Source organism: Pogona vitticeps, chromosome 8, assembly GCF_051106095.1.
Source record: "Pogona vitticeps strain Pit_001003342236 chromosome 8, PviZW2.1, whole genome shotgun sequence".
Taxonomy (NCBI): Eukaryota; Metazoa; Chordata; class Lepidosauria; order Squamata; family Agamidae; genus Pogona; species Pogona vitticeps.
This window is the reverse complement of record NC_135790.1, coordinates 11,275,627-11,297,784: the sequence shown is the minus strand read 5'-3', so window position 1 is coordinate 11,297,784 and position 22,158 is coordinate 11,275,627. Positions and strand designations below refer to the sequence as shown.

The window sequence follows — 22,158 nt, the reverse complement described above, 5'->3', positions numbered from 1 at the left end:
GTTTGTGTCCCAGATATGATGACTCACATGTTTAGACTCAGAAATTAATCAAGTCTAGATTTAGCTCTGTTAGGAAGTTATGTCCTTTAAGACATTTACACAGTTGTGGATTGCTTAGTTATTAGACAGAACAGGTGTTTAAAAGGATAATGTCCACTGTTATTTCAAAACAACAAAATATCACTGGCAACCATGTGATCTTGAAATTTAGAAACATGTGGAGCACATGCAAGTGCAAAACCATTTGGTTCAACCAAATTCCACAAAAGTGTGCAAACTTCAAATTCTCTGGAAATCTTAATGAGCCGAGGTGGTGTAAAAGGTAGGGGAACAGGTAGAATATGAACATCTGTCCATGTGTTTTGACTTTTCTAACCTAAAACATCACATTGGTTACGAAATCTATCAAACTGATCGATTTCCTAACCAATATTCATGGTTAGGACTATAGTCATGCTATATTTTTCAAATTAAAAAAAATCACTTACAGGCATTTTCTCTTCCTGCAGGTTTATTGTTGTTTGTGGTAATGTCACTCTGAATAGTGTAACTGCTTTCCTAAGGGACTTCCTAGCTCAAGCTACAGGAGATGTTGCAACTGAGATAATCTTTCTGGGAGAGTAAGTTTTGTTTTCTAAATCTATGGATGAAATCCCTGGCTTTGGCTGGCTGATAATTTTCTCCTACAAAAAATGGGGAAAGCAACTAGAGGACTAGCTATCCTTGACTTGATTCTAACCAATAGAGATGGTGGAGGAAGTGGCGGTCAAGGGAACTCTGGGTGAAAGTGACCATGTTCTACTAGAATTATTGATATCAAAGGAAACCAAAGCAGAGTGTAGCCACACATCTATGCTAGGTTTTTAAAAACCTGATTTTGATAAGCTCAGGAGAATGATAAGTAAGGTCTCATAGTAGGAGATCCTAACAAGAAAAGGAGTCCAAGAAGGGTGAAAGTTTCTATAAAGGAAGTTTTAAAGTTGTTCCAAAAATTGTAAGGTAAATGTTGCCCTTGACATTTAGTCCAATCGTGTCCAACTTTAAGGCGAGGTGCTCATCTCTGTTTCCAAGCCATAGAAACTTTTGATGGGGGTTGGGTTGGAGGATAAGGCAACACTGAGAGTCACTGGCAAAGGGCATACCTGCCTTGTCTCTCTTGCTAGCCATATGAAGACAATGGGATTTTCTTTCACAGGCAGAGATATTCTTCTGGGGGTTGGGCAACTCCCAGAGATGAACATTTAAAGTGGCCAATCAATAGCTTCTGAGGACTTCAACCTGCACCCTCCAGGTAGGGTTGCCATATTTCAGTTTCCCAAATCTATGTAACCTGATTTTCATACTATGCACTTTGTGGAGGCAATTCTGTAGAAGAGGCCTTAGCTGTCTACAGATAAGCTAGGCTTTGTAAACATGTACCCAAGGAATCGAGAGTCGATTCTCTGGCCTCCTTTGTCCTTCGTGTAGCCAATTGCTCCACTGCCATGGGCGCTTATCATCGCCACTCTCCATAAGACAATAGCAAAGCTACATTTTTAATTCTCTGGAAAGCTTTACTCTTTAACTAAATCCACTGCAAGGCAGTGGTAAACTTGTTTCCCACAGAACAATTGTATAGAGTAGTGACACTGTCTTTTGTCTAATACCTTGATTTCTATAAGGGCACATTTATTTTCAAAGAAAGCTAGAAATCTGTACGAGCATAAGGACATTTGATGATATGCCTAGATTCTCGGGAAAACCCAGCCAATTGGGTATATGGCAACTCTATCTCCAAGTGGTTTCTGGGAGGCTATATCAGCATGGAATGTCATAGAAAAGCAAATTGGGTTGTATAGCTTACCATTCTTTGCTGAGAGAGATTTCCAGAGGAGAGGGATGAAGCATTGCACACTACTAAAATAGCAATAAAAATATGCTTCCCCCCCCCTCTTATCCAGAAACCCTCCTTCTCTTGAGCTGGAAACTATATTCAGATGTTATGCTGCCTATACCAGCTTCTTTCAAGGAACAGTAATGAAGACTGAAGATCTGGTGAGAGTTCAGGTAGGAGTCCCTTATCATCTTGATGAACAGGATTTAATGTAGAGATGGCTCCAAACCTCATTTTGGCAGTTCATGCCTGTTTGTTTATTGGCCAAATGGGTGCTCAGTGCTTCCCAGCCTCACCTCCCCCAGCAGGCACCCACTCAGAGACAGTGCATGGAGAAAGAAGGACAGGGAACAGTGGACTCCCAATGAGGAGGCAGGACTTAGAAGCACCTGTCGCGATCCCCACGTGGCCCCTGCTTGTTTCACCAAACTAAGAGCTCACTCTACCTGTCCCTCAGCTGCCACCAGTTGATTACATCAACATTACCTATTATTAATAGCCGAGGTCCAGGCTATATGTCATTTTAAAGGAACCCAATAGAAATTGTTTATTGTTACAGATGTAGATAATTCAAGCAATGTTGTTAACTTTTAACAAACACCCTCCTTCATCCCCTCTCAACCACCACTTTCCTGCCCAAATTTTTTTAATTTTTTAAATTTATTTTATTTATATCCCGCCTATCTAGTCGATTGAGACCAAAACCTTCTCTCAACTCTCTTTCAAAACTCCCTCTATCTCTCTACCTAAACTCCCCCTCCTCCTGCTGAGTCTCTTATGTCTCGTGACTCCACCCCTCCAGTACTCCCATTGGTCTATGCAGATAGCATATGAATATGCATGACCTGGGCGGACCCTACAGCACCAAACACCTGTTTGGACAATGAGATGTCGGAGTCATGAAATGAGAAGGCTGATGGGCTTTGTGATGATCACCAGATAATTAGGATAGCAAATAGTCTCTTAGAGACAGAAGTTAAAGAAGTCAGACACACACAGAGGGATGTCTGCTAGCAGTGCTCCTGGTGGGCGACTAGTAGAAGAGGCAGATTAACACCGAATGGGTTCCCAATGAATTCTGCCCTGACCCCCAGGAGGACTGTGCTTTTATTAACCTTACAAAGCTCACAGATAGTGGACAGTACTATACAGATAGGCTACAGAGTTCAGATAGGACAATGGTGACATCATGCCACTATGATTGGCCTAAGGAAAGGCAATTAAGCAAGCTCTCTAGCACCAATGAGAAAGAAGAAGGGCAATCATGCCCTTCAGAAGCAGCTGTGACGTCATCCAGGAGGGTTTGCCCTCTACTGCAGATGAAGCCAACACCTTAGCAACCTTGGGAATGGTGCCCCTACAATATATACTGCACTGCACTTCCATGGAAGCACATTTGTAACAAATGTTTTCTTCCATGAAAAACAGAACAAAGTTACTTAGAGAGAGAGAGAAAAGAAGTACGGTTGTGATCACATGAATTCTATCACACTCTGGAATGCTTGCGGGAGAGGTGCAGCGTGATCTTCCTCCCCCCCAGCAATCACATGATGCCCTTCAGCCCAACCCTAATCCATCAAGCTGTAGGCCTTCTACTTTTTTAGGGCCAAGATAGAGTGTTTCCGTAGAAGACAGAAGGGTCACTTTAAAGGAGATTGCTCCCATCAAAGAAATACTTTTTGGTGCAATCAGATATGTGCCTTTGCAGACATCTGGTTGCATCTTATATGTGTGTTAGTACACCTGGAAGTCTCCAGGACAGGCAGTTCTGCTCAGGCATTTTTTGAGGGGGGGGGGGGCTGGATGTCCTATTTTTTTCTAAAAACCAAAAGTGACATTCCAGTTATTTCTGGATGAAATTTCTGAGCTGAAATATGAGACTGAGAAGTTGATGGGGTGTCCCCATGTAACAATGTCTAAACTGAGTGTGTGTACAGCGTGTGTGCGTGCATGGGCGGTTTGACACGCACATGCCCACATGACAAAGTACAGATTTCTTGCATTGCCTCTTAAACAAATAAATGAGAACGAGAAATGGGCACAAACTGCCAATTTGGCAGTTTGTGCCACTTCAGTTTTCAGCCTAACAGATGTTTGGCATTTCTTAGACCTGCCTCCTCCAGCAGGCGACTACTAAGAGGCAGCACCCAGAGGAGGTGCCTGCTGGAGGAGGCACAGCTGGGAAACATCACACACCTGTTCTGCCAAAAAAAAACAAACCAGCACAAACTGCCAAACTGGCAGTTCATGGCTATTTCTAATAGCAACATCTACAAATTGATTCATTATTCTGATATAGAAATGTAAATGCTAATTCTACTCATCCTTATAAGGAAGGATGAAGAATGCAATATTCTTCTCCTTGAAGGTGGACAAGGTGAAGAATTTCTTGAAATTCTTGGTAAAGTTTTGGTAAAGTGTTTCTACCAGCCTGAATGATATCTTGTGTCAATTTTCCAGTTACTGCACAAAATTTCGCAGTTTTGAGATAATGTTCAATATAACTCTAAAAATCATGCATTTGAAAAGCTTGTGGTACTTTCTGTATGGATGAAATCACACATATACTTTAAATATGAATAGCTAAAAATTGCGTGCAGTGGAAAATATGCAGGAAGAAAACAATGAGATAAATATGTGGGCAAATATATGAAAAATCAAAATATATAAAAAAGTCAATGTAAGAAGCAGAAGACAGTGTTCACACCTAATACAAAAGCAGGATAGGAGTGCAGTGCAGAGTGGATCTGGACAAATACAATTGTACTATCAGAAAACTGATTTTTTATCATTCATAGTCACGGTTTTCCTTATTTTAGCACTATTTTTCCTTTGCACAAAATGCTGAATTGGGAGAATGGAAACCAATTGTTTAATAGGAGAGGATAACTTATTTTCCAACACCAACTTCTCCCCCCCCCTCAATTTTTCTAGAATAAGAACATCCAGAACATTCAAGAGGAGGCAAGGAGAGGCGAAAGGGGTGGGAGGGAGTTCTAAAAGCTCCTTTAATGCAGGAATGGAGTTTTTCTTTCTAAGAGTAGTTTAAACAAAATTGAAATGACCACTGTCACCACTAAGCTTCATCACCTACCAATATTTCTTCTCCTGAAAAGGTTATCAAATTTTCCCCACTCAGACTGGTCACTTGTAAATAAACGGATGAATACAGAGATATCATTTTTTTCTCTCCATCCGTTTGTCTAGAGAACATTGGAGTTTAGTAGTGGCAAATGTGTAAAAACAAAAGCAGGGCACTACTATAGGTCGCTGAGTAAGACAAAACTTCACGAAACTGGCCCCATTCAAGCTGGATGCAGTTTTTTTCTGAGCTCATTGAAAGTTTTGCATTCTCATTACAATTCCATTCCATATTTTGCGCCCTGAATAATAGCAAAAACTAGTGTCTTATTCATGTACTTGAGTGCTAGAGACCTGGAGGTAGCCCATGGCCCATGTGTTGCCCAGCCATGCTTCAAAGGGAGAGGAGAATGACAAAGAGTTGGGCAGAACTAGTGTTTGTACTCTTCCTCCTATGTTCATGCATGGCACTCAGGTGCAAGGAGAATAGGCCTTAAACTGGACATTAATCACTTTGTCAAGTGTGTCAAGAATGAACATAAGCTCTGTGTGACTATCAGGCTGAAATCACTGTCTTGGGAAACAGATGGAATACGCTGAAGCATGCCTCATCTTAGCTGACACCTGTTCTGCTCAGCCGTATGTGGAAGACACTTCCAACATCATGAGGTAAGACAGATTTTGCCATGTGGCTTTTCAGTCTTGGATTTTATTAGTTTTCCATTCCCTATCATGGTGCCCACCAGTTCTGCTGGATTATGATTTGCATTCTACTCAGGTAGCATGGCCATTGTCATTCACCATATTCAATGGTGGGAAAAATTAAGTATTGGCAAATGGGTTTGGAAGCCAATAACTTTGGGAGGGCCCTTTTATCTGCTTTAAGTTTCCAGACAGACTTCCTGGCTAGTGGCTTTCAGTCGCTCATTTCAGTTTTAGTGCTGTGCTAAATAAGAGAAATATTGCAATGAGCCACTTTGAGCAGCTGCTGGTGCTAATGTGTTTTAAACTTATGGCCACAAGAAGTAGACTTATCAATGGTTATGTTTTTCATATAGGGTATTGTCCATCAAGAACCACTACCCAAATACCAGAGTCATAATACAGATCATCCAGTCTTCTAACAAGGTTGGGAGTTCATTCATTCATTCATCCATCCATCAATCCATCCATCCATTCTGAGGAAATAACAGAGATGCAGTTTAAAGATCAGCTCTAAATGTGAATAGTAAGCATTCCTGCTCATGGAAGCAGAGGTGCCGTCAATTTCCTATTGACTGCTTTCTAATGAAGTAGAAATGGGGATGAATAGAAAAATGAATCAGGATAGTCAACTAATATCCCGGATTCATCAGATATTCGCTGCTTTATATTCTTGGGGTCCAGAGACCCTGACGAATATGAAGCAACAAATATTTATTCATTTGTTTAATTTATTTGCTTAATTTATATACCACCCATCTGGCCAAAGGCCATTCAGGGCAGTTGACAAGCATATCACCCTTTTATATTTGTCCCTTCATACCCTATCTACTTATGCCCCCACGGATCAGCTGTTCCTCAGGGGCATAAGCAGAGAGGGGTTTTTCCCTTAGGGTAGCTTGCTAAAGCCTGCCTGAAGAGAATCCTACCCTTGGGGTGGAGGATGGCTTGGTTCCCCTTTCCTCCCCTTCTTGTGCCTGCATGGCATAGGAAGAGGAGGGAAGGGATCAAAGCCGGACCCAAGCCATTCCCCAGCCCTGCTGCCTTTGCAAAGGCAGTAGGTCTGGGGGATCCCCTTGATCCCTTTCCCCCTCTTCATATGCCATGTGGCATAAGAAAGCTGTGGGGGGGGGGGAGTAGCTTTTTTTAGGTAGCCCCAGGGGCTGTCTTTAAAAAAAAATTGACCCGACAAACCAACAAATAGATTGTGGTTCATCAGGTCACTGGGCAGCAATTTGCCCCTTTTTTGGGGGGGGGCAAAAAGATGAAGCGTCATTTTTGCGTGTCATCCCCATTGCTATACTGAAGCTGTGCTGAACTGTATTTTTGCTGTCCCACATTCCCTGCCATGCTTTAGGACCCTCTGTGTCTGGGAGGTTGGAAGTCCCATTCTTTCAATAGATTTAATTTAAGAGAACTTGGAATCACTTTCTCTAATTGTGAATTCAGGTAGAAAAAATCCAATAGACAAGGAACCGGAAGAAAACCACTGAGAAGTAACAATAAAGCATTCTCAGGGAAACCCCAAGGTTTGCAGAAGTATTTTTTCTTTAAAAAAAATTAAGTGGCATACACCGCCACCCTTAAACCCTCAAAAATATAAATGAGGTCGTGCATGATCAGTAGGCATAGGCTATTGGGGGTATGTTGGAAAAGAAAAATTGCAAACTTGGGAAGAGGGGATGAAAATGTTGTAGGAAAACAAGGCTGGAAGGTTTGAATTCTGAACAGAAGCATTCTCCTAAGACAGTGGTTCCAAACCTTATATAGTTGTTATACACTTTTAGAAAAAAGGTGGAAACAGGTATGCCTTGTCATAATGTTCAGATATTTCTAATTTATTGGTCATTCTAATAATTTTAACCTAGTGTTAAGTGATTCACCACTTCTCTTATAGGATTCAAAATAGACATGTTTGAGGTGCTGTTTGTTACTTTAAAAATAAGTGTGTGTGTGTGTGTGTGTGAGAGAGAGAGTGAGAGTGAGAGAGAGAGAGAGAGAGAGAGAGAGAGAAATATAAGTGTTGTAGAATAATAAATAATTGTGTTCTCACTTCACATTAAAATGATGTGCATGGGAGGAGGTGTTGCAATTGGCCGTGTGTGGCTTTTTAATTTTGTTTTAGTCAGGAAAAGGCTAATTTTTTTCCACCATTTGCCTCCCACACATCTCCATTTTTTTTCCTTCTGAAACAGCTCTACTTGCCAAAGCTTCCCAACTGGGACTGGAAGAAAGGAGACAGTGTCATCTGTTTTGCTGAACTCAAACTGGGATTAATAGCACAGAGTTGTTTGGTGCCTGGTTTGACATTACTGTTGACCAGTCTGTTCATTAGGGAGAGTCCCCAGGTAACTCCGTATTTCATCTATTTCATGGGCTGTTGTTTTAACCAGAAGAGAGATCAGATAGGTAGAAAATGAGTGTAATCGTGTTCTGAAGCTCTCCCTAATTGCTGTTCCATTATTAAGATTGTCGTTATATTCATTCTCCTTTAAAGTACCTTTGCAAAGTAGCTTTGCAAACTCTGCAGGTTGTTCCCTACCTCATTTAATAGCATTAGAGATTATCTTGTTCTCTTGTAGGCAAGGAGGGGAAAATGAGATCCCCCATCTTTACATGTGATGATGAGACAGGTGAGGAAAAGGAAATCAAAAGAAATTCTTTCACTTCCTTAAGATATTCTCAGATGCATCCTGTCCCTACTAATCGTTGCCATTCCTGCCAAGCCTCCAATCTGCCCAAAATGATCTTGTCTTGGTCCAGCCTTCCAGTTGAGAACTCCTACAGTTCCTAGGGGTTCCTACCACTGTTCACAGTTAATCTGTATGTGAGAGTGATGAAGAAAGAGAGATGGAAAATCCATTCCTTTTCTCTCCCCTGTCGTTTGTCAATGTCAGGGAAGGGACAGGGAGGGGAGGGACAAGAAAAATTGGCTTGCAGTGTGGTACAACAGCAAAATCTAGCAGGGCTTGGTATGAGAAGTCGCAAACAGAAAGTCAGTGTTAAAGTAAGGTTCTTGTCAGAGCTGTTATACTGTAGTTCATAAATGGGCTGAGAATTCACTTGGCCACTGTGGCTGCCAGGAAAGGGGCCAGACAAGATCAATCAGAGTGTGCATTGATGATGTCCTGACCCCAATGTAGCATTAGGGAAGGCTGCACGCTTCCAGAAGGAAGGAAGGGCTGATAAACCATACCTAAGAATCTTCAACCTAGAAAACCTAGAAAGATCACCGTATGTTTCAAACAGCTTGACAACACATTATTGTTAATTAATTTAATTAAGGTTCTTCTCTGACCAAATGTAGAAGTTCAATGATATCCCCAGATTTTAACCAAGAAATCCACTAGAACAAGAGCTCAGTTAATTTAACCGTCCTTTCCCCTGCTATTTTGGAAAAAAAAGTCATTTAAAAATCACATTTGTTTTTGTATCCTGGCTATTTCAGCTAGAGTTGCAATTACTGCTTGCCACAGCTCTTGGAAATTATCTGATTGTTTTTATTATTTATTTCACTGCTTCATTGATTTTGTGAGTGTTTCTTGATTGTTCATATTCTTGTTTCCTGTTGTGGACTTAGTTTATTGAAATGTAGTTTAAACAGTTACTGGATAAAAAAAATGGTGCACTTCTACACATATCTATTCAGCAGTAAGTTGTACAGAATGTAGTACAATTTACCTACAGCTAAGGGGGAATTTCAATTTGCAGCCTAAAGGAATAAAAGGTACTGCAGTAAACATTTCAGGTGCTTTAAATTTCCAGTCCCATTTGCAAAATTATTTGTAGAAGTCTTCTGTAGAAAAGCATGCTGCTTATATATACCACACCATAGTGCTTCAAGCACTCTCTGGGCGGTTTACAATGTAATTATGCATGCTACATGTTGGGCACCCACCCACCCGAGAGCTGGGTATTCAATTTATGGATCTTGGAAGGATGGAAGGCTGAGTTAACCTGGTGACGTGAGACTGAACCCGGGTTGTGAGCAAAGTTTTGGCTGCAGCACTGCAGTTTAACCACTGTGCCATGAAGCTCTATGCTTTGGATTCTATGCTTTGTTCATCAATTTAATTGTAATGGCACACATGAGCAGCCATCAGGAGTAACATGTTTCTATTTCCAAGACGAACGACAAGATGAGAGTCCCTTCCTATCGGATGTACAAAAGCCACTTGAACTGGTGGTTAAATCTTTTGTTAGCCGTGGCAGTATTTTTCAATATTTTTAAAATTTATTATATTTTTATACCACCCATCTAGTGGAAACCACCACTCTGGGCAGTTCACAACAAAAAGGGGATAACTCATCCATCCAACCCCAAACAAGAGCGATAATGAACTTTAATAGATAAAATATATCAATAATCTCTCTGGCAATAGTGAAATAAAGACTACAAAATTAAGCACTGAAGGTCCAAAAAAAGTCTACTGCAGGGGAAGGATATTCTTAAATGCCTCTTTAAAGATCTCTGCCTTTACCAGCTTTTTAAAACTTTAAAAGGCAGTATCCTGGCTCACCACCACAGTCAAGGTGTTCCAAAGAGTTGTGGCAAGCATTGAGAAGTAGTAGAGGTTTTCCCGAGCTCCTTTGGGGTAGTGACTTATTTATTTATTTATTTATTTATTTATTTATTTATTTATTTATTTATTTATTAGATTTCTATCCCGCCCTATTAGACACCAGGTGGGTTCCATTAAACATTATAAGCTAAAACAGTTAAAACAATTAAATAATGTTAGTAATGCTCAAGATGGGAAAACAGAAAATTATAATAAGAATAAAGTCAAGTAGCAGCTATGCCTGGGAGGACTGAGTAACACGGGTGGTAGAACATAGGGAGAGACAGGTATTGAGGTCCCAAACCATTGAGGGCCATATACATCAATACTAAAATTTGGCATGGGAGCTCAAAGGAAGGCAATCCAAATCAGCCAGGATCAGGGAGATACAGTATAATCATATCTCAAAGCCCCCCAAATCAACCTGGCTGCCACATTTTGGACCTGCGGCAACTTCTGTACCATCTTCAAGGGCAGCCACACAGAGAGAGCATTGAATTGATTGTTCTTCAAGATTACTAATGCATTCACTAGTGCGGTCAGGCTTTCCTGTCCAGATAGGGAATGCAACAGTGCAATCTGCTGAAGTTGAAGAAAGGCAAACCTAGCCACAACAGAAATTTGAGTCTTCATAGAGAAAGCTGAGTGCAGAAGCTTATCTAAGTTGCATACCTAGTCCTTTAGTGGGAGTTTAGCTCTATCCAGACCTGGTGAGATACCCCTAGCCAGTCAGGTTGCCCCACACGACAGCAGGATCTGCATCTTGCCAGGATTCTATTTCAGCCTATTCATCCATCCATTATTGATGCCAGGCAGTGCTCCAGGATTTGAACAGCCTTCGCTGCTGAAGATATAAAGGGGAGATAGGGCTGCAGATCATCAGCATATTGATGACAGCAGACTCTACATATCTGGGTGAACTAACTCAGTGGCTTCACATTGATGTTAAAAAGCATCAGAGAGATGATTGACCCCATAAGGTCGAAACAGCATCCCCAAGTTGAACCATGTGAACATGGCCATCAAGAAAAGGCCACAGCCAGTGCAATGTTGAGCCTCTAATGCCTAGATGCAGTAGGCATAGCCTGATTGGTGGTATCAAAAGTCACAGAGAGATCTAGGAGGATCTTCTGGTTGGCCTCCCTTTGCAGGTCTTTGAGCAGAGTGACCAGAGCTGCCTCAGTACCATGGTGCAGCCTGAATCCCAACTGAAATGGATTCAGGTGATTGGTATCACCCAAGAATGCCTGCACTGGTCAGCCACCATTCTATCAGCCAGTTTACCCATAAACAGAATGTTGCCAACAGGTCTATAATTATTTGAATCATCTGTCGCTAATGAGGATTTTTAAAGAATGTCCCAAACAGTGGTCTCCTTCAGACAAGGAGGGATATAACCTTCTTGTAAAGAAGAGTTTATGATCTGAGTGGCCATTCCACCATGACCTCCTTGGCAGATTTTAGAAGCCAGGACAGTCATGGGTCTAACTGAGAGATAGTGGCTTTAGAATAGGCAAACATCTTATCTATGTCATTAAACATTACAGGCTGAAGTTGATCCAACAAAACCAGACAGGACAGTGTGTTGACATCCCAATGCGATCAACTGCACTCTAACAGAGCCAAAGTCATGGTAGATGGCCTCAGTCTTAGATCAAAAGCAAAACAAGTACAAGTACCTACATCAGAATAAGGACCATTGTGCTGACCAGCAGTAGTGACTTTGCAGATCACTTGGGAGCGGTTTGAAACCTCACTAATGAGCTTGACATGATAAGCTCTCTTGACAGTTTTTATGGTGTTACAATATTTGATGGATAGGTTTCTATCCATCAGCTAAATTTCTGCAGCTAAATTCCCATTTCATGGAGATTTCCTAGAGTTGCTCTCTAGCCTTCTTCTCATTTATTTCATAGCTAAACCCAGGCGAGGGAAAAGCTCTGGAATGGAGAGGGCATTTAGGAGCAATTGTGTCAACCATCAAGGTCATTTGGTGATTGGGTTTTGACAGGAATGCCGAACAAATCAAACAGAATCCCACCCAGGGTATCTTGGAAACCAATTGGATCCAGTAGCCGTTTGAGGGGGATCATCATAATAGGCCCCACCTCCCCGCGCAAGAGGATTGCAATTGAAAGTCCAAACTTCAGCAGATAGTGATCTGCCATGACATGGTGGAGAATATTAGATCCAACGCCATCACATCACCGCCTCCCCAAATGCCTTGAAACAGAAAGTCAAGTGTATGGCCTGTCACATGTGTGGGACCATTCACAAGCTGGGATAGGCCCATAGACGTCATGATATCCATGGACTCCAAGGCCAAACTAGCAGCTGCCTCCAGATGAATGTCGACGTTGTCCTGGAGCAACCTCAGCAGTGCAGGAGAACTCAAGTCTGACAGCCCCAGTAGGGAGAACACTGGCCGCAGGATGAGAAGTATGCTAGAATCAGCACACTGGTACATTGGAAAGTATAAATTAGTTTAGTTGGCGTGACTTCTTACACATAAATGGCTCTGTGCTGCCTAATAGTAGGACTGGCTCTTTGCTGAATCATAGAATTTTAGAATTCACAAGTCTAGCAGAAACGACAACCTTAAGTTTACAGAAAATGACTCAACTCATAATTATATCAGTTACAGAGAGTGAATGTTCTTATGAAGCATGAACAGGAACTACAAGGCCAGGAATATAAAGTGATGACTCAGCTTCTCTCCAATGATTTTGTCAACGTGTCCTTCAAAGAAGTCTGTCGGTCAGTAGTTATTTTCCCTCTCCTCCTTACGCCCCAGTCGGTATTTTCAGCAGCCCTCTCACTCATTCATCTGGGCCAGTGCTGATCTTGAGGATCAAGTGTGCTCCTTCTGTTCCACCGCAGAGGTGGCAAACACTGTGATTGTGTTACCTCTTGGGATGACATGATTGTTCCTAAAACAATTTATTAGTCTTGCTGTTTGGTATACTGACATGTTTCCTCCCTCATGAGGTTCAGGACACTACGTACTGGGTTCCCAGGGAATTTGAACTCAAGATAATCATGTCGGTCCTATTATTAGAGTGAGGGGAGCGATGATTCAGATATTCCCTCCTGGACTATACCTAGAGATGCAGTGAACTGATTCTGCCTTTCAGTCCACACTTCAGGGTGTCGAACCCTACCCTCCAAAGCTGGTCCTTAACCCTGGATAGCTCTTTTAATGTTCAGGCTGAAACATGTAGTCAATTCACAGCACTGATAATGTTAGAACCCCCAGTCTCTAACGGCCTTCTGGTCAAATGATGCACTCTAGGGATAGCTCTTCCTCTGTACGATTCACCTGCTTGATTCACCTACAGAGTTCCTTGTATGTTTATTTTTCAACAACAGATGATACCCTGGGAAATTCAGGCCTGAATTTTCCGAACTTCCTTCTTTAATTATTCATAACATTATTTTGCTTGTGGGTTTTTTAACTGAGCTCCTTTATTTTTGCAGATAGTTTTTTTTTTAAACCAAGTTCTTTTATTTCCTTAGAATGTGCTTTGTGAAGATGAATCTCATATTGGTTGCTGTCGAGTTTCAATCTGGCATCCATGGAAATAGGTAAAAAACCACATTGTTGAACAATCTTGTGTGCTGTATAAAGTCCACCAAGATAATAACCACCTCCAGCATCTTTTGTTTGAACAGTTCATACGGCCAGAGGAACACACTCTGAAATCTCTTTAAACAGCACCCCCTGACCTAGGGAGACAGTTCTGTAAAGTGGGATCAATTCCTCAAATGATTGGGGAAGGGGAAGATTTGTAGCTCATATTAATCTATGAAGCCCTCTTTTTTTTCTTATTTTTAAATCATCATTCCTATCCCTATCTGCTTCCTGTATTGAATAGGGACAGGGGTAGGTGCTTTCAGTCAATGAAATTTAGTGGTTATTCTCCAAATGTTTGTCTTTAGCCTCTTGATCAATCCGTCTTCAACGGTAAAACTTGAGTTGAACACAATGGGCTTTTTCATTGCCAAGTCAAAAAGAGAACTCAGAAGGTAATTTCTTTTAATTATTTGTATTCAGGATTTGATAATTGAATGATATTTGGAACTGTTAATTTTTGGAGTGGATTTAAATCTTGGGGTGCAAAGGTTGTCCATCTTTGACCAGTTTGGGGTGGGGGTGAAAATGGAACACCGGTTTCATCAAAATGAAGAAGCCATAGCAACAGTAGAATGGGTTACGCAAGTCAAATTGTTATGGTGTGAGAAGGACAGAGAGGAAGAAGGCCACCCTTCCCTCCACCGTTCTTTATCGTTTCATGTAATTCTCTTCATTTCTCCACAACTTGAAAAAGTTACTTTTTCAATTCAGAAACCTAGAATGGATTGTGGTGCTGAGAGATTCTCGGCCCTTTAGTGTGAAAAGCAATTTTTCCAATCTGTTTTTCCCATACATATAAACATAGAGATGCACTCACAAATAAACATAACAGTCTTGCATGTATCCTCACATATAGTTTGAATATCTGGAAGTTGAATCAGGGCAACTGGACATCTTTCTTGTTAGGCTGAAATGTTTCGCTACTCATCCAAGTAGCTTTTTCAGTCTGAGGAGAGTCGGTAGAAGATCCCCGATATATCCTCCGCTTTGGTTTCACTTCCCCCGGGTCTGAATAGGTTCTGTCAACTCCTATTTATCATGCTGCCCTTTCATCCATCCCCAGAAATATCAGGACCATACACACCAGAAAGACCGTGCTAACAACTGTTAATGACCCATGACAATGAGTGGAGGACTGTAGAAGTGGGATTATCCCTCACCCCAATCCTTTGTCCTTCTAACGAGTCTATTCAGATCAGGGGGAAGGGAGACCAATGTGGAGGATATTTCAGGGATCTCCTACCTACTCTCCTCAGACTGAGGAAGCTACATGTACTTGAACGAGTAGCAAAATGTTTCAACTGAGCAAGTAAGAAGTCCAGTTACCATGACTCAATGACCAGATAACCTTACCTGAATGACTGAGAATCTTCACAGATATATAGCTCGAATAATTCCACAAATGCACATCGCCCATAGGTATCAACTCTCTAAATTGTGTTAGGTTAGCCTTGTAAAATTACTAAAAAAAGAACAATGCATCACCAAAAGAGGGATCAAACTGGTTATAGATGTGCTGCCCAGGTGCTAGTTGATGATGACCAGGTGTTGAAGGAGCCATAACCCATTTATCTTTGGGGGGGGGAAATCCATGTTTAAATCCCAGAGATCCTCTGCTGTGTAGACAGCACAATGGCCCAGTGGTTTGACGTGGTGAAAGATGATGTTCTGACTTAAGGGCCCCTGCATTTTCCCTCGTTTCTCTTTATTTCTAACCTGAACTTGGACTGGGTAGCTCTTCACACATGTAACTCATAAAATGAAGGTTTATTTTTACACATTTACTTCTGTAATCTTCTTGGTGATCCATTATTAATTCATTTCATTTCATTTCCATTCCAATTTTTTCCCTTGTAGGACTTGAGGCAGCTTACAATATGAGTTTGAAAAACAAATAAAGATTTAGAAAATACTAGATTACAGTGTTAAACACTATTAAATGACTTAAAGCAGTCACTGAATTTGACACAATTTCAAAAGTATTTTAAAACACAGCAAAAAAAGTGGTATAACACCTGCCATTAAAATGCTATCAGTAGTGAGGGATGGGTGACCTTCTGTTACAAACATTTAACTAGGTCCTTGAATCTGATTTGTTCATCAGATTGATTATCACACTTTAATGCAATTCCTCACGTTAACGTGGGATGGGGAGCAGCCACTGGCATGCTGGCATTGGGGGCCTTCCCACTGCGACCGACAGCTCTGCTCAGCCCCTAGCCAGGTGTCGGAAGAAGGAAACGCTGGAGCTGCCTCACTCGGCCAGAAGCAGCTGGCCGATGCCAAGGGGGCCAAGAAGCCTCCCGAGTACTGGCTGGGCAGTGAGACTGTTCTTGCCTGAGGGGCAGCTCCAGTGGGTTCATTCTGACTGCCTGTCAAGCCCCAGTGCTATCAGGAGCTGGGAAGCCTTCCAGAACTGTCTGGTGCAGAGAGAAGTCCTGGTGCAGTTTTAAAATGGTGCCAATGCACACTTTTAAAAACCACACCAGGGTTTGCATCATGTGATGCACTTTCTGAAAGTGTAGCGGTATGTAATATGGCTGCCAATGCACAATGTCTGAACCATATCCTGTTCCCTTCCAGCCCAAGGACCAGAGCTACAAATATTTTTGGAATATTTTCACCCATATGATTCGCTCCTAGCTTAGCTAGCGAGCCTCCGCACTAGGTTCCCACTCCTTTAGAATTCACCCGCTCCTCTACCAGGAGCAACGGGTTTTCTCTGCTGTGGCTGTGAAACTCTGGAATGCCTTTCCCCAGAGTCTTTTTCCTTCTTTCCTCCTCTCAAAAAAAAAAAAAGAAAAAAAAAGAACAAAGTGAAAGAAAACAGAGGCTAAAGGTATATATATATTCTCAAGACATTTGGAAACAGAGTTTTACTTTCAATTTTCCTATTTTGGGTTAGTTTAACTTAACACATACTGACAAGGTTTTAATTGGATCTGAGGGAGGAAGCATACATTGTAAACAAGTTATTATTTTGTAGCTGTCATGCAATGAAAGGCAGCTTATAGACATGACAGATAAATAGGAAAATAAACAAGGAAATCTATGAATGCAGGAGAAGGGAATCCTAATAGCCTTTTAAGGACAGCTGGATAAGTTAGGATGAGGCAGAGGGACACTTGCTGCATGCGGAGAGGAGATTTGGTTGTAGGGCAGCCAGTTCACCCCACAGCTGCTGATAGACTTGCAAGAAGCCTTCTGTTCAAGGGATGTTGGAGGAGCATGTGGAAGGCACACTTGGGCCCATCAAATTCCAAACCTGTTTGCTGCGCTGTAGTCCACCAGGAACATGCTTAATAACTGGTCTTCCCCAAATATATCATTGTTCAATTTCCTCTCAGTACTTTCAGTAGGAGGGGGAAATGTTGGTGAGGGGACTCTATGAGAGAAAAAGAAAGAGCACCTCTGACACAAACATCTCCTGAGCTAGCTAGTGTCAACCAAGAGGGTCTCAGAATTGTTGGCTTGTCTGCCACCCCACCCCTTCCTTTCCCCAGCCATGCGTACCCTGCTTAGAATTGCTCTGCCTAATAGCCTTGCTGTTTTCTATCCTGTTATGTTCAAGCCCATGGTTGTTTGTTTGTTTGCTCTATTTGTGTTGTCCAGGGCTCGGTGGTATTGTAATTTATGCCACAACCACGTCCTGAATCCAGAGCTAATTTCAAAGTGCCGTTGCAAAAGGAAAAAAGGCTTCTCCATTTCTGGTAATGTTCCATTCATTTCAGAGTAACCTCAACCATGTACAAGCGACAGTTGGATTACTTAGTATTCATTTCTAGTTTTCATTACTGGGGGTGGGAGAGTTATAGAAATGGTTATTGCCAAGCATAGGAAACACAAGTCCATATTTTCATGTGCATCAGTTCTTGTGCTCAAACAGTTTAATAATGTCAGCATTAGGGATGGGCATGAACCGCCAGTTCGGCAGTTTGTCCCAGTTTGTTTGCCACTGCAATAGGTGTTTGGCAGTTCAGTGTCACACACACACACACCCGAAGGGCACTCACTCGGAGGCAGTGCCCAGAGGAAATGGGACAGGGAAGCCGGGATGTTGCTTCCAAGTGGGTGTCTGCAGGAGGGGATGGAGTGCCGAACTGCCAAACACCTGTTGTGATGATGAACAAACCGGGATAAACCACTGAACCAGCGGTTCACGAACAGCTCTAGTCAGCATATAACAGGCATCAAAACAATTTTGATATCAGGGATCAAAAAAATTATCAGTCTTCATTCTGTTACATTTTTTGAAATCTCATCTATATTCCTATCCCACATTCATTGTTCAATATCACACTCTAAGATTTTGCTGTTTCTTCCTGCATGGAAATTTGTATGCATTTTCTGTACACATTTTTCTGTAGGACTTTTTTTTTTACATTATTTCCCATTTTTCTTACTTTTTCCTACTCAGTAGTACATCTTTGCATGTATACTTCAACTGCACATATGTTTAGCCATTTTACATGTATAGACAGTTTTGTATATGCTTTGTTTTTTAAATTAGTCACAAAAATCTGGATTTCTGAGGCAAGGGCTGCCATCCAGTAGGGAGTTGCAACTAGAGTAGGGGCACTGAATCATTGGAACTTATTGAGGACCTGGCTCACCAGATCCTTTCTGATTCAATGGAGCTACTCTAGTTGTGACTCACTAGCGGATTTTACCCACAGCATTCTTTTATTGGTGATTTACTTTTCCTGAGAACCTCAACTGAATGAAATTCTTTTCCATTCCTAGTTTATCATTGTTCAATTATTCACTTGTGGTTTGTATTTTCATAGGATAAACCGTGTTATTTGTTCCAGGTAAAATAAGTTCCTTGTGGTACATTAAAGATTAACACTGGTATATGATCTATACCCCCACAAACATATATGCACATACCTGGGCATTTAAGGAAAAATTAAAATTATCATTGCATGAGAAATGTCATCATGCAGCAGAGCAATTCAACATTCTAAAAGGCACTCTAAAAAATGAGGGCAGTCCAACAAAAATGTATGACTTTGAAACTGGATCAGCACCAAATTTCGCATGTGTAGCCAAAAGACTGTTCTTTTTCTGTGCAAATTTGGTGAAATTTGGGTGAAGGGTTTTTGCATTATGATTTTTTGAAAGTAAAACTTTTTTTTATCCCACCCCGTGCAGAAATAAGCAACCTTAAGCATCTCCAGTTTTAAAATAGATCAGACAGACAGACAGACAGACAGATAGATAGATAGGCATTTTTATTGGCATAAGTAGAAATTGGACATAGTCATGGTGGTTTGTATATACCAGGATCCAGGTCTATAGAGCCTCCGTCCTGAGTACACTCCTGTACTGCAGTGAGATCTGGACCCTTTGTGCACAGCAGGAGAGAAAGCTGAACACGTTCCATATGCATTGTCTTCTATGCATTTTTGGTATCACCTGGCAGGACAACGTTCCAAATAGAGTAGTCCTAGAATGAGCTGGAACTTTTAGCATGTATACATTACTGAAACAGCGACATCTACGTTGGCTTGGGCATGACGTGAGAATGGCTGATGGTTATATTCCAAAAGATCTCCTGTATGGAGAATTAATGCAGGGAAATTGCCCCAGAGGGAGACCACAGCTGCGATACAAGGACATCTGCAAGCGAGATCTGAAGGCCTTAGGAATGGACCTCAATAGATGGGAAACTGACATCTGAACATTCAGCCTGGAGGCAGGCGGTGCTTCATGGCCTCTCCCAATTTGAAGAGACCCTTGTTCAGCAGGCTGAGGCAAAGAGGCAGTACCAAAACCAGCAAAATCAGGGAGCTGGAGAGGAAACAGATTGTATTTGTCTTCAGTGTGCAAGGGATTGGCACTCTTGAATTGGCCTTCTCAGGCACACTACACTAAAAGAGCCTTGTGGCTCAGTGGTTAAACCGCTGTACTGCAGCCAAAACTGTGCTCACGACCTGGGGTTCAATGCCAGGTGGCGGCTCAAGGTTGACTCAGACTTCTATCCTTCCGGGGGGGGCAATGTGTAGCCTGCATAATTAACTTGTAAACCACCCAGAGAGTGCTTGAAGTGCTACAGAGTGGAATATAAGCAGCACGCTTTGCTTTGCTTTGCTTTAGACGCTGTTCCAAGACCTCTATTCAGATGCCTACATATTCTGGATCACTTCCTAGAATGACAGGCCCATGGAACTATTATAGTAGTGTTGTAAATAAGAATAAATAAAATTAATTTAAGTCCTTTGTTTCTCCGGCAAGATCCTGGAAGAGAAAAGAACTAGAGAGAACCCACACAATAAATTTGCAAATAGGAAAAGTGGTTTATTTGAAAGAGACAGTTGGTCTTGCAAGATGGAGCACTTTGATCTGAGACTGAAAATACAGGCAGCTCAGTTTGATACAGAAGAGCATATGTACTATACAGGGTTCTTCCCAAAACAAAACTGATCATGTAATGCTGGTGATTGCAGAATGGCAAGTCCCGAATTTCCATAAGCAATTCTGACCTAGAGTTACGTATGTGTTCTTACGTTGTTACTGTTATTACTTTGAGGTACTAGGAATATGGCCTTGTAGCCCTTCTCGCCTTTCTCTGGACATTAGCAAAGGACAAAGACATGCTGTGAATGTGATCACCCCCTATTCACATGTTACATTTGGTGTAATGTATTGGAATGATGACACAGCTCCTATCTGGAAAGGATGGTTACTTCCCTTGTTGCTGGCCTTTGGACTTCTGGCCTTAGGTTTGGTACTTTCCTGTGTCATTGTTCATTGTGTGATCTCCTTTGTGTAGGCAAAGGAGACAACTTTCCCAGTTGCAATGCTTAATGTTTTGGGAGGCATTACTTTCAGAGAATGCTGATTCTAAGTTTCTGAAGCTAATAAGGCTCTTTGGATAAATACATTATTGGAAAAGAAAGGGGGATCAATATATTTTGATTTCCATAGCAGTTGCAACAGACACCAACTTTAACACCCTGTTAATACAGGGAATCTACAGCTAATGCATTCCTAAGAATTCCTGCTTAAAATTGTCCAACGAAGGAGATTCCAAGATAATCCATTCCACTGTCTAATAATTCTTCCCATAAGGAAATCTTCCTAATGTGACATCTCTTTTCATGTAATATGAAATGCTGGCTTTGGTCTGACTCTCTGGAACAAGAAAAAACACTTCTCCTCCCATCTTCTATGTAACAGTCCTTCAAATACTAATTTCAGGTCTTGGTTCCAACTTGAATAGACCTGTTGAACAAGCAGTTCTAACATAATTGTTGACTTAATAAATCCAATTGTACTTGTTTTTAATTATATTGTACGCTGTCCTAGGTCACAGTTTCAGAAAGCCAAGATACAAACCAAACCAAATTAGATCAAATGAATAAACCAATCCATCCAATCACTCATCCCATTCAATAGTTCTACTCATTTGGATTTAAAGAACACTCCCTTATCACCTCTCAGTTCAGTCTCTCTTTCCTTTACAGTTTCCCACTGGCTAGTAAAAAGGAAGGATGGAAAAGGAGACAACTTTGGAATTCAAATTGACTTTGATTGTTTATAAATCTACCCATTTACTAGTTTGTGAGACTATTAATTGAACCTCATGCATAACTTTTGCTTTTCGAACATTTTACTCTTTCTCTCTCCTTCTTAAAACATTATATTCTTGTCCATGTGTAGAAATGAAATGAATATATGAAAAAGTGCAAAACTAATGGGGAACATACTCAAAGGCCCTGTACATTAAGATAAATGCCTAAAAAACATAAACATTAGGAAAAGCACATGTCAAAATATGCTCAATTTTCAGCTCAGCAAGGCCAAAAAGGAGGAGGTGGAGGAAGAAGAAGAGGAGGAGGAGAAAGAGAAGTCATCTTATAGCCCAGTACACCATTTGGATGGTTCTTAGATAGGATGAGAAGCTGATGGGAGAAACACAACAAAAATGAAACTGACAGATTTTCACATGCCTAGTAAGAAGTGTGAGAATTCAGTTTAGAACTGCCATATCAAAAGTCAGTACAGCATGATGATGTCCAATTTGTGGTAGGAGAACAACAACAAGAAGAAGATGATTACTAGAAAAGTGGAAGTAACCTCCCACTCCCTGTCAATCCATCAGTTTGAACTACTTTACTTGCCACTGTGCTAGGCATGATGCCAGTTATGTCTTGTCAGTGTGAGGAAGACCATATTCCAACTGAGCTGCTGTATCAACACAGAGGCCTACCAGAGAAGCATTTCTTTCTCCCATGCTGTTTGAAGCGGTGAGTAGGATAGATGTCATAACAGTACGCAGAGGACTGTTATTGGCCCCACAA

The 22,158-nt window shown here is 41.3% G+C and overlaps 1 protein-coding gene across 1 annotated transcript in view; it reads left to right on the top strand.

The window, feature by feature from the left end:
• Positions 1-22,158, top strand: part of KCNU1 (potassium calcium-activated channel subfamily U member 1) — a 138,379-nt gene that overhangs the window by 25,124 nt on the left and 91,097 nt on the right. The window contains exons 10-17 of the mRNA XM_078379691.1: positions 510-620; positions 1,941-2,046; positions 5,541-5,623; positions 6,013-6,082; positions 7,852-8,004; positions 12,857-12,971; positions 14,130-14,244; positions 17,465-17,562. Of these exons, the coding sequence (XP_078235817.1) occupies positions 510-620; positions 1,941-2,046; positions 5,541-5,623; positions 6,013-6,082; positions 7,852-8,004; positions 12,857-12,971; positions 14,130-14,244; positions 17,465-17,562 (851 nt within the window). The remainder of the gene's footprint in view (positions 1-509; positions 621-1,940; positions 2,047-5,540; positions 5,624-6,012; positions 6,083-7,851; positions 8,005-12,856; positions 12,972-14,129; positions 14,245-17,464; positions 17,563-22,158) is intronic.